Source organism: Scyliorhinus canicula, chromosome 20 (assembly GCF_902713615.1).
Source record: "Scyliorhinus canicula chromosome 20, sScyCan1.1, whole genome shotgun sequence".
Taxonomy (NCBI): domain Eukaryota; kingdom Metazoa; phylum Chordata; class Chondrichthyes; order Carcharhiniformes; family Scyliorhinidae; genus Scyliorhinus; species Scyliorhinus canicula.
The window spans coordinates 2,803,413-2,819,733 of NC_052165.1; the positions used below are offsets into that span (position 1 = coordinate 2,803,413).

At 40.2% G+C, this 16,321-nt stretch overlaps 1 protein-coding gene across 1 annotated transcript in view; it reads left to right on the top strand.

Moving 5' to 3' along the window:
* mtpn (myotrophin) overlaps positions 1–12,313 on the top strand; it is a 74,495-nt gene extending 62,182 nt beyond the window's left edge. The window contains exon 4 of the mRNA XM_038780597.1: positions 11,535–12,313. Coding sequence (XP_038636525.1) covers positions 11,535–11,621 — 87 coding nt within the window. The 3' untranslated portion in view covers positions 11,622–12,313. The remainder of the gene's footprint in view (positions 1–11,534) is intronic.
* The last annotated feature ends 4,008 nt before the right edge of the window (positions 12,314–16,321 follow it).

Here is a 16,321-nt window from a genome sequence, read left to right on the forward strand (position 1 = left end):
AAGTGAAAAGGAATTCTGCTTCTGACAGTCCAAAGTGGATAGTAACTTGGCTAAAAATAACCTGAGATTAGGGAGGAGTAATGGGGCAGTCATTCAGACGAGAAGAAGATGGAAAGTAGCCTTCAACAAGGATCAATGCTTGGGATCACTATTCATAATTTACAATAATGGCTCCGATTTTGTGGTCAATACTGGAGTGAGCACTCCCCAACAGTTTCATTCTGAAGTTAAATCGAGGAGGTTTCCAGGTGTTCAGCAACATAAAAGCAGCTAATCACATTGAAGAATTCTAAGACAGCAAACAGGGAGGCAAATAAATACACAATGCATCTGAAGAGTCATACATGACTTGAAACGTTGACTCTGTTTCTCTCTCCACAGATGCTGCCAGACCTGTTGAGTTTTTCTGGCACTTTGTTTTTATTTCAGATTTCCAGCATGGGCATTGTTTTGCCATTAACCTGGGAAGTAAACTACACTGGTTTTCATTACTTTTTATATAGACTTTACTGTTCACAAAGCAAAGATTGAAATTGAAAAATTGAAAATCGCTTATTGTCACGAGTAGGCTTCAATGAAGTTACTGTGAAAAGCTCCTAGTCGCCACATTCCGGCGCCTGTCCGGGGAGGCTGGTACGGGACATACTTATTGGGGCATACTTATAGAAGTAAGATAGCAATAGAAATATAATTGTTAAAATTTTTAGTATATTAAAATTCTATGAATTTTGGTATGTATAAAATTAACATTTTATAAATGTAAAATTAGTTTTTCATGGCCGAAGTGGGTTTTCTCTGTTTAAAAGCTCAGTTACACCTCATTCAGTATGTTGTAGCTGTTTGGGTGGGCTTTTACACTACATTGCAGCTTAAAAATGCATGTTTGTGTAGTTCAAGTACCTTCTAAAGATAGTACTCTGCAAGGACTTCAACGTACACTAATGAGTCGGAAATCATAGAGCAACTTCTGGATTTCCTTGTTTAACTATGTATTTGCTGATGCCAGAAATAGCTGTCCATTTCTCGGTTGTAATAGCAGCAAGCACTGACAATTTTGCTGCTACAAATGTAAATGTCAGGCCAATGAGTAAGCTGCAACATACGGCAAGACCTCAGAAAAAATTGCAGATTGTACAGTACAGCGATAAATGAACTTTAACGAGAGGAAATGTGGTATAATGCACTTTGGTAGGAAATGCAGAAACAGCATCGATACGGTCACAATCGTAGCGATGATCTTGAACAGTGGAGAATGCTTGATGGACCAAATGGACTATTCCTTCCATTTCTTATGATCTTATGAAAATAAGAAACTGATTGGGGATAGATGAGCAAAGGGACCTCTGGATGCAGTCAGCAAACCATTAAGAACAGCATTACAGGTCAACAATGCAATTCAAAATTCTATTATAAGAACAGGGATTTATTTTTAAGGGTATAGAATTGCAAGGAAATGAGGTCATGTTTAACTTATATGGGACATTGCTGTGGCTGTACTTCCCAGAGTATGGTGCACACCACACTATAGAAAGGACGTGCTTTGGAAAAATTGTAAGAATTATTTCTATGGATAGTATTAGAACTGAGAGGATACAGCAAGGAGGGAAGGATTGGATGAATTTGGGGGTTTTCGTTTAGTAAAGAGAAGACTTAGAGGTGACCTAATAGAGGTCTTTAAAACTATGAATAGGTTGGACGGGGGCGAATGCTTCAATTTATGGAACAATCCAAAAAGAGAGGTTATTAATACAAGATAATTACTAATGAGTGCAATGGGGAACCAAGGAGAAACATCTTTACTCTGTGGCTAGAATCTGGAGTTTGCCACCACAGGAAGTAATTGAGGCAAATCTTTAGTTGCTTTCAAAAAGAAACTAAATGAGTGTGTGTGAAAAATAAATAGAAAGGTATGATGAAAAGGTGAGGTAAAGGGAATGGGAGGAGGCCCATGTGGAGTGTAAACATTTGTATAGATACCTGGACCACATGGCCTGTACATTCCACGTAATACCCAAAATGAGTTGGGGTACAATGAAAGGATAGAGAAACTTGAACTGAGAAGATGGTGTGGAGATTTAACAGTTATCAAAATGAGTACAGAAATATACTTGGTGTATATAAATTAGTTTAATCGGCAAGTAAATTGAGGCCATGGTTTCAATATGAACACATAAGCATATCAAATGGATTCGAGAAAGCTTTCCATATTCAATGTAGAAAAGTTGGTCACGTATGCTAATCAGTGTCAAATTCATTATAACATTCATAAAAGGTACAGGATAATTTCAAGAGTACTGAAGGAAGAAATCATTTTTTTAATTTAGAGTACCCAATTCTTTTTTTTTTCCAATTAAGGGGCAATTTAGCATGACCAATCCACCTACCCTGCACATCTTTGGGTTGTGGGGGTGAGACCCATACAAACACGAGGAGAATGTGCAAACTCCACACGAACAGTGACCCGGGGCCGGGATTGAACCAGGATCCTCAGAGCCGTGAGACAGCAGTGCTAACCACTGCGCCACCATGCCACCTGGAAGAAATCATGATAACCACATTGTCAATTTGGCTTCCAAGCGGGGCCTAAATTGAGTGAAGCCGACTAAATGGCCACTTCCTGTCTTAAACTATTTCTGCTTCAATCTTCAGTAGTCCGTCCACGTATAGGTACAATAATCTTTATGAATCTCTTCACTCGGTTCCTGGTGTAATATTTAATTCTGCGAGACTCTGCTGTACAATCAATCCTAATTACTATGTACAGCTTCCTTAACTGTTAAACCCAGCTTCCAAAGTGCACGTTCCACTGACGCTCTGTTGTTGCTGTTAATTTTGCGAGAACGTCTTTGAGTTGCCGATATCCCACAGTGCTCATTAGTTATTCTGCTGTTGTATACATCTGGAAGGTTTGAAGCAGAATCCTCTTGCTGTCATTTGAATTGCTCCTGTCAGATTGCGACAGGACAGAAACTGGTCATAAATAAGAAGATATTGTGCTTTATCTGTGTTGAGCATGTTTAACAATGTTTTTATTTGTTTGAATCTAATGGTTCTTTAAAGTTTACAATTTAGAATAAATTATTTTTTGTGTTTTCAACGGCAAAGTCTCTAGTCGACAAAGACACTATCCTGAGGAGTATTTGAACACTAAATCCCAAACCACCAAATACTTCCCAATTACCATTTCCCTTTCAGAGGTTTTGATTATTGGACCATCCCTAAAAGAGGAAGGTGCAATTTCTTGTTTATTCAGGAGGTTAAGGGTTGCTTTGTAGTTAAATTAAAGCTTTACAGTAATTGCTTTTTTCTGATAGTACAGTTGGGAGTATGTACATCTCGAAGCAAATTGTTTGACTCTGAACTAGGCTGAGAGCATTGCACCAGTTTTCTTGAGGATGTTGATTTCAGTTCTTAAACCATACATCACTGCAGTGCTATTTCTATGGAATATTTCTCATTTAATTGTATTTTCTCCCTGTGGATTTTACACTTCATAATTCTAACAACAAAAGATAGCAGAAACTGAATCTCTATTTTATGTTGCTTAAAAATAGGTGTATGCATTGTTATTCTATGACAAGTAACCCTCATCTTTGAATATGTTTTGGGGATTGATACTGCCTTTTTGAAATGTGTCCACAATCTGTTGTCCAGTTAGCAGTATTTTCACTATCCCCATTACATATACGAGTGCGTCTATCTTTGGACATCAATTCCTTGGCCAGTAATGATTGGCAAAAATGGCTCTCCTGCCAGTAATTGGCGTGATCAAACCTTCATCTCCCACTTCTTCTGAACCACCTTGGACCTCATTATTCTCCCAGCATGCTGTTCTTCTCAAATTAAAAAAGTTGAGAGAAACTAAATCTTCCTCTATGGTCCTCAGGCTCTGCTCCCTCCTCTATTACCAGTTTTATCTGCTCTCGCTCTCATGATAACTGCTCCCATTCTCATGATAACTGCTCCCATTTATCCAACCCATGCTTTAAAAAGCTGTAGCTGGCCTTAACCGGGAATTGTGATGAATTGCAGGGATAGGATTCTTTTAACACTTCAAAAAGTAGTTCCTAGGCAAAGCCTAGACTCGGCTATTGAACTGGATGAAGAAAGTCTTCCCCACAATTCTAGGAAAGAGCTTGTTCGTTCGGAAACTGAGGTGCCACTGACTTCTCCTGGGAACAGAATTGTAGGTTACTGCAACCTGCCTTAAACCGTAGTTCCCTCTCAGCACCCTGCCGTTCTCCCCATACTACCCCTTCTCTGGACAAATCCCTTCTTCACCGCCACCTGACTTTTGCCATCAGAAAGTGAAACTACTTGTCTCAATTCCTCCCGCCATTGGAATCTGTGGCCCCCATGACCCATTGGCATGTAGTGCTGGTAGGTTCCCCTTTCGGTTTGATACGACACCGAGAAACAAAACAAAAAGTGAAATTAGCAGAAGAGAAACGGAGTAAGAAGAATTGAGAAAGGAGAAAGTAAAAAGTAGAACCAAGTAGCAGGTGAAAAAAGAGCATATCCTGTGACAGTTTTGAGAAGTGTTAGAAAGATAATTTTCTATCTCTCTCCTCTCCATCTCTACATCTCTCTTTCATGCCAGGGATTCACCTATCGAATCATAGAATCCCTACAGTGCAGAAGGAGGCCATTCGACCCATCGAGTCTGCACCAACCCTTGGAAAGATCACCCTACACAGATCCAATCCCCGCCCTATCCCTGTAACCCCACCTAACCCTTGGACAGTTTGGGGGCAATTTAGCATGGCCAATCTACTTCACCTGTACATCTTTGGATTGTGGGAGGAAACCAGAGCACCCGGAGGAAACCCACGCAGACACAAGGAGAAAGCACAAACTCCACAGTCACCCGAGGCCAGAATTGAACCCGGGACCCTGGAGCTGTGAGGCAGCAGTGCTAACCAACGTGCCGCCCACTGCTTACTTCCTTTCCACCTTCAAATGTAACTTTAGCTTATCTTTTTACTTTAACTACATCATGGGTGATATGATGTGTCTGCACTTTGAGGTACCACATCTTTCACACTTAGCTCCGGGCACCCTTCCTCTTTGCATTTATTGATAATATATTATTTTTATAAAGCATATCCCAACTCGCTGTGAGCAATGCAACAGGTATGCAAGATTATTTCATTTTGGTGACTGGTGCATATTCATCTAATTCAGAATAAATGTCGGAAACAGTCAGTCTTGTCTTATATTTGAGGTGACTGGACAGGGTAGATGGTGAGATGTTTTCACTAGTGGAGAGTCTCGAACAAAGGGACATAGCTACAAGATAAAGGGCCGGTCATTCAAAACTGAGATGTGTAGAAACCTCTTCTCGCAGACCCTGCACATCTTTGGGTTGTGGGGGGCGAAACCCACAACAATCACGGGGAGAATGTGCGAACTCCTCACAGACAGTGCCCCAGAGCCGGGATCAAACCTGGGACCTCGGCGGCGTGAGGCCGCAGTGCTAACTCACTGCGCCACCGTGCTACCCTTTCTGCTTGTATTTCTTGTGTTCACGTGTGTATTTGTTTGAATTGGTGAGATTGCAATTTTTGGAGTTTGGAGTGGAGCATTCCGACTCAATGAGTAAATTCAGATTAATGAGATACTATGACCTGTTGATGAGTGCATTGTCCACTACTCTTAGGAGATGATAGAAACACTGAAACGTGAGCAGATGGAGGCATTGGTCCATTGTCCCTGTTCTCAGACAATGCAGCTGGTTGGAGGTGAAGCTAATTAGTGTTACTCAGTCTTTGAAATCACACACGCACGTGCGCACATGTATGTACGCAGACATATTTGTAATATTTAAAGAGAAATGTTGGATAATTCTGTACATGTGTATGTCTTTGGCTGCGATGTTAAACTAAGGCACCATCTGTCTGTTCCGGTGGACCCTGAAGAAAGGTAAGGGAATCTGGCCTGGTCAATACTTATTCCTCAATTAACATCACAAAAAGAAATCTGATCAGTATCATATTGTGAGAGTTTGCTGTTTGCATATTGACTGCTGTGTCCCCTACATCGGAACCGTGACATCATTTCAAAAAGTATTTAATGCGCAGTAAAGTGCTTTGAAATGTCTGGTGACTGTGAAAAGCACAATATAAATGCGAGTCTTCAATTTCTTTTACATGAATGTGCAAGAAATTATTTGGATATTGCCATCAGTATTCTGAATGCACTTGTTGTAGTGACAGCTTTGATGGAAACCCCCTCTTGCTGTATTAGCAGAATGGTTTTCTTGTTCCCACACTAAGCAGTAATCTCCAACCTCATCCATCAGTGTCCACTGATAGAATTGAGTGTGTTACTCGTCATTCCCGATGACACTGGGGCAGCAGGTCATTAATTCTGTTGCTCAATTTATCACCTTTTACATATCGCTGGAGTTCAGGTGTGTTGGGTGTGTTTTGGGCCAGTTTGCATCATTGATATCTGTAACACCGATTTAATGGGCATTAACATTGTGTATTTTCATTGATTCAGTGTGGGTTTAAGGACCAGATTCTTAATTGGCGAATTCCCATTGCTCAAACTTTGTAGAGGGCTGAAGGCTAGATTCTGGTTTGTGATATTTATTTATACTTGTGTTTTCTAACTGGTGAGGGAGATAAAATAAAAGTTTTGGTATCTGTACACCAGAACAAAAAAAAATCAAAATAATTGAAAAATTTCAGGAAAAGCCTCTCCAGCTCATTTATAATGTCCTTGCTGACTCAGTCAACAACCTGTGCTGATATTTATATTAGATAAATCTCATCTCAGTCCATCTGCCTCACCTCAGACTTAATTGATCTGATTTGATATTTGCATTTTCTGTGTCCAGATCCGTTCTACAATGACCACCCTTGTCAATTGTGTTATGGTGCAACCCAGTTAACCCTAAAAATGGGCACTGTATAGCAGCATGGTAGCACAGTGGTTAGCACTGTTGCTTCACCGCGCCAGGGTCCCGGGTTCGATTCCTGGCTTGGGCCATTGTCCGTGCGGAGTCCGCACGTCCCCCCCGTGTCTGCGTGGGTTTCCTCCGGGTGCTCCGGTTTTTTCCGACGAGTCCCGAAAGACGTGCTTGTTAGGTGGATTGAACATTCTGAATTCTCCCTCTGTGTACCCGAACAGGTGCCAGAATGTGGCGAGGAAGCGCCTTTCACAGTAACTTCATTGCAATGTTAATGTCAGCCTACTTGTGACAATAAAGATTATAATTTTATTTAATAGTGGCTTGGTTGATGTGTAACAGGATTTGTTGCAGCAAGAATACATTTTGAGTTTACCTGCAGATGTTTTCTTCCTTTTCTGCCCTTTCCCAATCCTTATTTTTGAGATTTAATTTGAAGATTAACTTCTGCAACTAGAGTGAGCATTCCCCAGAGTGAGTTGCCAACTTCCTGCATGTTCTTGAGCCATTGAGTAGCTGTGCAGAAATTGAGCCGGCAGTCTGCTTTGTTTTGGAATAGACCCACTGAATGAGCTCTGGCCCACAATAAAATACTAATGAAAACGGAAAATGCGGAAGCACACCAGGTTTGTTGCATGCGTAAAGCGAGAATGTACATAATAGTTTTTGGAACAGGTATTCATCAGAACCCAATGGGCTTTCAACGAGAAATGTGGCTTCCAGCTTTTGCAGATTGTAATCTCTCAAACAAAAAACTTTTACAGTAGCGAAATATTGTGCCTAAAACCCCCAAAAAACTGAAATGTCATCTATCTGAAACTTTGAATTATGTTTCTTTCACCACAGATGCTGCCTCAGACCAGCTGAGTTTCCAACATTTTATGTTTTCAGTTCTATTAAACTTTGCACATTTTAGCCCAGCAGCTCAGTACCGAGCCACCCAGCGGGAATAAGCTGCAGATCAACTTGGTGCTTTTCTAAGAAGAGTTTTTTCCTCTTGGCTCATAATGTGTAATATCTGATCTGTTCTCATCGGAGTTGGAGCAGGAGTAATTTCATTGGCCTCCCATTTTTAAATTACAATTCTAAATTAGTCAGGATTGTGAGCTGGCCCTTTCATGAGTTAATTAAAATTGATGGGGATTGGGATTGACCTGGTTGCAGCCAATAAATTAGAGTGAAGAGGTGGGTTGCTCACCAGTGGATAGAACAAAGAAAGGTGGTTCAGAAAGATACTGGCTATCAGCACATGAATAGTTCTGCAAACTAAATATTATGTATTTTTAAATCTTGCATTTATATTATGCCTTTCACAACCACCAGGTATCTCAAAGCACATTACAGCCAATTTACTTACACCCTGTTTCCACAAACAGCATTGGGATAATGACCAGATTAATCTGTTAATGGGCCAGGGCATTGGAATAACTCCACTGCTATTCTTTGAAATAGTGGCACAGGATCTTTTACATCCACCCGAGAGGAAAGAAGGGGCCTCTGTTTAACATCGTGTCCAAAGGATGGCACGTCTGGCACTGCAGCACTCCCTCGGTGCTGCACTGGAGTTGTCAACCTTAATGTTTGTGCTCACGTTCTTGAGTGGGATTTGATCCCTGGAACCTCCTGACTCAAGGTGAAAGTGCTACCAACTGAGCCACATCTGCTAAGTAAAATATTGTCAACTGGATTAGACAGAAGTCATGGATACTGAGCAGGCCTCGGCAAGAGTTTGATGCAAGTTCTTAATTGAACAAACATTACATCAGTGTAAAGGAACACAACACAAGAAATGGATGTTAGCTCTACAAGCCTATTCCACCATTCAGTCTGATCATAGCTCATTTCTGATCTATCTCCACAATTTTGTTCCATGACCCTTAGGTTTTTGTTAACTAAATGTAGTAACAATATCAGATGTAAAATTAACAGCTAATCAAATCTAAAAGTTTTCCAAATTTGTACTGCCCTTGTGTAGAAATGTTCCCTTTTTTGCTCTTGAAAGGTCCGGTTGTAATTTTTAACAGTATTCCCCTGGTTCTAAAGGTCCCCATCAACCAATGAAAATCATTTCTACCTACCTGTCTATTCCCTTTAATACCTTGAAAACTTCAATCAAATCACCCTTTAAGCTTCTAGATTACAGGGAAGTTAACCAGAATTGTTCCTTTTTTTTTCCAATTAAGGGGCAATTTAGCATGGCCAATTCACCTACATCTTTGGGTTGTGGGGGTGAGACCCACGCAGACACTGGGAGAATGCGCAAACTCCACACTAACAGTGACCTGGGGCTGGGATCAAACCCGGGTCCTCGGCACGGCGAGGCAGCAGTGCTAACCACTGCACCACCGTGCCGTCCAGTAATTGCTCCTTATAATATCGCCCTTGCCGTTCAGTTATCATTCCAGTATATTTATACTGCACCCCCTCCAATGCCAATACTTAATTCCTAACCTCTGGTTCTCAGAACTGCTCTCAGTCCTTCAGGTGTCAACATGTGTTCCAACCCAGACTTTGTAGCGCAGTAGCATAACTTCTACCCAATGTTATTCTAGTCTTCTAGGTATAAAGGCCTGTATTCCATGCAACTTGATTTTTCGTACCTGTTCATGATATTTTGATGATCTCTGTACCTGGATCCCCAAATCTCTTGGAATCTATAGTTTTAGCTTTTCACCATTTTAGGAAGTATCCTTTTTAGGATAGTGGATTACATTACATTTGTCGACCAAAATGCAATGTGTTTCAAATGTTAAACGGGTGATTTAGACAAAACTAAACATACCTTTCATCTGTTCTTTGTCACATGCTTCTGTGACAGTTGTTTTGTGTAAGAAGCTGTTCCATAAAATTGTAGACATGTTTCTGCTATGGTACAGTACCTCATATGATTTGGGTATTGTAGACAATCATAGTTCTTTATGAATTAAACATAACGTTTGCACTTGTCAACTAATATTACTCTGTGGGCTAATTGAAAACTCTGTTTGTAACTCAAAGCATAGCTAGATTGAATAACTTGTGCAGGATGCTAATAGGGCAGATTGCATGGATGTGAAAACCTAGGGCTCGAATCCGGCAAGCATTGGGAATGCTACAGAGCAAATTTCCAAATTCTGGTTTTGCCTGTTACCAGTTGACTGAATAATAAAAGTACTGACACCCAAAAAGAAAATGCTGGAAAATCTCAGCAGGTCTGGCAGCATCTGTAGGGAGAGAAAAGAGCTAACGTTTCGAGCCAGATGACTGTCAAAGCCATTGCATCTTTGACAAAGACTCATTGGACTTGAAACGTTAGCTCTTTCTCTCCCTACAGATGCTGCCTGACCTGCTGAGATTTTCCAGCATTTTCTTTTTGGTTTCAGATTTCAGCATCCGCAGTCATTTTCTTTTATCCAAAGTACTGTCAAACATTGTGTGAATTGCAGAAAATAACACAACTCTCAAGTTGATCTGAAGATGCGAGTCCTCGAGACCTGTTTCAAGTAGTCTGCTTGTTTTGTATATAGGGGTTGAATAAATAACAAGATTACTTCCTAAAGGCTCAACTTGCTTGTTCCTTGTATGAGGTTCAAACTTGGGTAAAAATCTCCCTCCTAGTAGGCCCTCATTTCTTTTTCTGAAATATATTTTGGTGTTGTAGCTTACTGTGTGTCTCTTTGCAGGCTATTTATGAATCATTGGTTTTAAGTTGTATGTAACATTTTTTCCTTGTGTATGCTGACATTTTATTACAGGCTTGAGAAAGTGCTTTCTCTGGTGCAGTGGTTAAATGAGATATGGGTTGCTGTAATTGCAGTAATATTTGTATTCCTCTTCCTCTAGCAGGAAAGCACATGTCTGACAGAGGAATCCATCTCGTCTTTTCAGTAGTATCAGTGTTTGCATTGAATACAAATATTAATTCCCTGATGCTTGCAAGGAACAGGGCACAGATTGTCAAAACAACAGAAAAATTGAGGCACTATTCTGGATCAAAGCTTTAATTATTTAGTAGGTGCAGTGGGGAATATCTAAGATCCAATCATTCAGTTATTAGAACTGAAACGAATGTGAGAATATTTGGAGAGGAATTGAACTAATCTTCTGACAAACAGTTGCATGATCTTGTCTGCCAGAATCATTTGGTTAGTTCTGCTGTAGCAGAGGTCAAAACTTGAGTAACTGATTTTTCTGAGCATTCAAGCTGTATTGGAAAATTTCATTGGTCGGTATTGATATGCTTAGAAATGGTTCAATTGTTAAATGATTCATTTTAAAATAACTAATATTTTATTATACGTTATATTGGTTGAACCTTGAAAATTGATCCAAGTAACTACTTTATTTCACTTGAGTGAGGCTTGTTGGTTGCTTCAAGGCAGCTTCACAGTGATAGTGATAGACATATTAATCTGTAGTCCGTGCTCTCACTTTTCACCAGCATACTGCTATTAAATCAGCAGACATTTATTTTAAAGCTTGTCTCGTTGTTCCTCATGGGTGTCATTTTTAAAATTATGGTTCTGTTCGCTTTTCATTTTGAACAGGAGCCAATATTTTGGGTCATATTTATGTGAACGTCATCTGTCTCCAGTTGGTTTCTAATTGTGTCTTGTTTCCATCTTTTTCCATCACACAGGGTGCTAATAAAACAGGGAAATGCCCTGATGGAATGAGCTATTTCGAAGTTGCTGAAAGCCCTGAAATGAGAGAACTTCTCAAGTGACGATTGTCTTGCTTTGCCCTGGCCTCGTGCTGCACCATCTCATTTTTTTTTTCCTCCTCCAATTCTTTTCTGCTTCCGAGTGCATCTTTTAATTCTGACTAAACAGACAAGTTTGTAGCATGTTTTTGTACAGTTACAGACATCTTGATTAACATAAGTATCAGAGCTCTTGCAAGGCGTCCAATGGACTGATTCCACGTCTCACTAGGGATAGTTCAACACAAAAAATAAATTGCTGTGATTATTGAAGGCAGTTCGTATCATGATTATTCTACACATGTCCAGCTTCCTGAGTCACCTTTACTTGGACTTGTTTTCCTACGTTGTGGACAGAGTAAAGCAGATATCCTTTAAATGATTGTGCTGAAAAGTTTTCCAGCAGAAGTTTATTATTGTGTTCCCCTCATGCAGTACTCACAAAGTGTAGCAGCTCATGTCTGAAATTTGAAGATTTGACAGCCGCAGCACCTCATTGATTTGAAGACACCTTCCAAATGTTTTGTTTCCCTTGATTTTTGGGTATTGATTATCATGTGAACCATAATGATTTGTGAACGTTTTATTACAAAAAACAATTCTAAGGATGATCGTGATAACAATTGGATTATTGAGTGAACTATCACTATTTCTGTTGCATAATAATCAGTGACTTGAGAAATCTGTTTTAATAAAATAAAGATGTGTGTAAACGATCTTGTTTCCATTGTTTTGTGGGCTTATAAATTTAAAAATCGTTGATTCTTGTTGCTATTTTGTTGACTGTAGGAGGTGCAAAGCATCCATCCAGGTTTATTGAACCAACAGCCAGCTTGCCTCTCAACACATCTCATGGGTGGCACGGTCGCACAGTGGCTAGCATTGTTGCTTCACAGCACTAGGGTCCCAGGTTCGATTCACGGCTTGGGTCACTGTCTGTGCGGAATCTACACGTTCTCCCTGTATCTGCGTGGGTTTCTTCGGGTGCTCCGGTTTCCCCCCCACAAGTCCCGAAAGATGTGCTGTTAGATAATTTGGACTTTCTGAATTCTCCCTGTGTACCCCGGACAGGCGGCAGAATGTGGTGATTTGGGGCTTCTCACTGTAACTTCATTGCAGTGTTAATGTAAGTCTACTTGTGACACTAATAAAGATTATTATTGTAAGAATGCTGCATGCTCATTTTCAAATTGTCAATAAGCCCCAGAAGCCTTTTTTTTTTAAAGCAATTAATTTTTCCTCTTGGATTATATTCTCTCCTCAGTTTAAAATAAAACATCAAGAGACCATCTATCAGGAAGGGGAAATGTGAAATTTGATCAAGCAAAACTGGTTAATCAGAAAGAGCAAACTTGCCTTTATATTGTGGGAGCCTTTCAGAACTTCACAAATTGCCAATGAGTGTGAAATGTTTAACGTGTTTTCGCTGTTTTAGGGAAATGCAGCAACGTCCTGCAAATAACAGATAAATGAGCAGATGATGTACTTTTGATGGTAGGTATCGAAGGATGATTATTAGACAAGCCACCAGGAAATAAATATTGATCTTGTTTGTACAGTGCCATGGGATCTTTCACATGCACCTGAGACAACAGATAGGACTAACATCACACATTTCTGATATTGCAGCACTCTAAGTATAACACAGAATTGCCAGCCTTCATTTATGTGATCTTCTGGAGTGGGACTTGAACCAGTGACCTTCTGGCTCAGTCTTGGCTCAATGATGCTGCACTGTCATTTGATATTGAAAGCATTGGTGTAAGTTTAACTGCAACACCCTATTATGTAGGCAAGTAATTGGTGAGTGTATCTGCAGAAAGGCTTTTTTGTAGTGAGTTAGATTAAAGTATGATTAAATGTGATTTTGGCCAGTCTGCCTTCACTTGTTTCACAAAACATGCCTACATACAAGGTAAGACTGAATTGGATAATGGGACGATGGTGAAGAGACTGAATTGGATAATGGGACGATGGTAAAGACACTGAATTGGATAATGGGACGATGGTGAAGACACTGAATTGGATAATGGGATGATGGTAAAGACACTGAATTGGATAATGGGGCTATGGTGAAGACACTGAATTGGATAATGGGACGATGGTGAAGAGACTGAATTGGATAATGGGACGATGGTGAAGACACTGAATTGGATAATGGGGCTATGGTGAAGACACTGAATTGGATAATGGGACGATGGTGAAGAGACTGAATTGGATAATGGGACGATGGTGAAGACACTGAATTGGATAATGGGGCTATGGTAAAGACATTGAATTGGATAATGGGACGATGGTGAAGAGACTGAATTTGATAATGGGGCTGTGGTTTCTACTTTGTGGGTCACTCCATAAATTTTTAGGATGGTGATTCCCTTGACAGAATTTGCAGTCAAAAGACTTGATGCATTACAGAAAACCTTTGCTCATCGGGATAAGTAAAAAATCAAGACAAACTTGGGGCTGTCCTTAATTGTGTCTCCTAAGTATAGCAGGAAAGTAATATTAGCAACAAACAAATTTAATATGAAATTTAATAAATTAAAATATTTCACTGGATCCAAAAAAATGACAGTTAAGTAGATATAGATTATTTGTCTGTTCAATTGTACCATCTGATTTATATCTTTTAGTGCAAGCACAATGCCTGTCTGCAAAATAGTTTCATGCACTTATTCCAGCTGTAACTAGTTACTTCCTACCCTCAGTCAATCAAATAGGAGTGCAGTAAAATAAATAGACCGCGTTGACTGGCATCATCTTTTCCCACACGCTGCTCAACAACGTGGTGCCAAACATTTTACTGCAGCACAATGGCCTCTCAGTAAGTGCGGTGAAGAATGTGATCTTCTGTTTAAAAATGGCTTATTGCAGGCCAGTTGTTAAATTGTATTTATTAGATTTCAGCTGTTAGTGTCTTTATCTTCTGCTGCTGCTGTTGATGAGGCACTGTAGAGTTTCTAATACCTAGCTGCTTTGAATTCTCACATGTTGCAAGGTTTTTTCTCCACTCTAAAAATCATCCTTTTACAAATAAACAAATTGCATCACCAGGAAGTGGGAGGGGCTCTGAAGCACGGATAATTGAACCTAGGCAACATTCTCTGTAATGGCCGCCTTTGCCAGCCATGTTCAACGTTTTTACACCTATTAACACGTCTGTATTACTTCTCGCTTAAATGCAGCATTTTGCCTTGAAACTCCATATTATTTATACTGCACTATCATTGATAGGCATGCTTCCAGTGCCTGAACCCCCTCCCTAAAGCAATGGCTAAACATATCGTGTTGAGACTTAACTTCCATACATCTATCTGCCACAAACCAAATGTGACAGCGAAGGGCAGCACGGTGGCACAATGGTTAGCACTGCAGCCTCACGGCGCCGAAGTCACAGGTTCGATCCCGCCTCTGGCTCACTGTGTGGAATTTGCCCATTCTCCCCATGTCTGCGTGGGTTTTGCCCCCACATCCCAAAGATGTGCAGGGTAGGTGGATTGGCCAGGCTAAATTGCCCCTTCATTGGAAAAGATGAATTGGGCACTCTAAATTTATTTTTTAATGAATTCCCCCATTCCTTGCCCAGTGAAGCAGTTGAGGCTCCTTCATTACATGTTTTTAAGGTAAAGATAGTTTTTTGAAGAATAAAGGGATTAAGGGTTATGGTGTTCGGGCCGGAAAGTGGAGCTGAGTCCACAAAAGATCAGCCATGATCTCATTGAATGGCGGAGCAGGCTCGAGGGGCCAGATGGCCTACTCCTGCTCCTAGTTCTTATGTTCTTATGTATTTCTGACTCTCCATCTTTTTCTCTTGACATATCTATGGGAACTTTTACAGTCAGTTTTTATGTTCCCCGCTAGCTTACTTTTATATTATATTTTCCCCTTCTTAATCAATCCCTTGGTACACTTTTGCTGAATTTTAAATTGTTCCCAATCCTCAGGAATATTGATTTTTCTTGCTAATTTATATGCTTCTACTTTGAATCCAATACTATCTCTAATTTCCCTTGTAAGCCATGGTTTGACCACCGCTCCCTTTCTACTCTTGTGCCAAATAGAAATACCAACTTTTGGAGTTCACCTATTCGTTCCTTGAATGTCTGTCCATTGTCCTTCCTTTCGATAAGGTTACCCAGTCAATTATAGCCAACTCGTGCTTCAAACGATTACAGTTACCTTTGTTCAGGAGTCTGATCTCAGAATCAACTATCCACCATGATGAAGAATTCTACCATATTATGGTCACTCATTCCCAAGAGTTCTAAATTGCCAACTAATCCTTTCTCATTGCACAACACCCTGTCCTAGATGACCTGTTCCCTTGTTGGTTCTTCAACATACTGGTCCAGAAAACCATCCCTTATACACTCCAGAAATTGCTCCTCTGTTGCACGGTGACTAATTTGAGTCACCCAATCTATATGCAGATTAAAGTCACCCACAATCACAGCTGTTCCTTTACCACACACATCTCTGATTTCCTGTCAATTGCTATCCCCAACATTACCACTGCAGTTTGGGGGTCTGTATACCACTCCCATGAATGATTTTCTTTCCCCTTGGTGTTTCTTCACATGACCCAGACAGATTCAACATTGCGTGTGCCAATATCCTTCCTCAATATTGTATCAATATCTTCTTTGTGATTCAACAATGCAACTCCACCAGCTTTTCCTTTCTGTCTGTCCTTCCTAAAAACTGAATAGTCCTCCGGGTTTAGC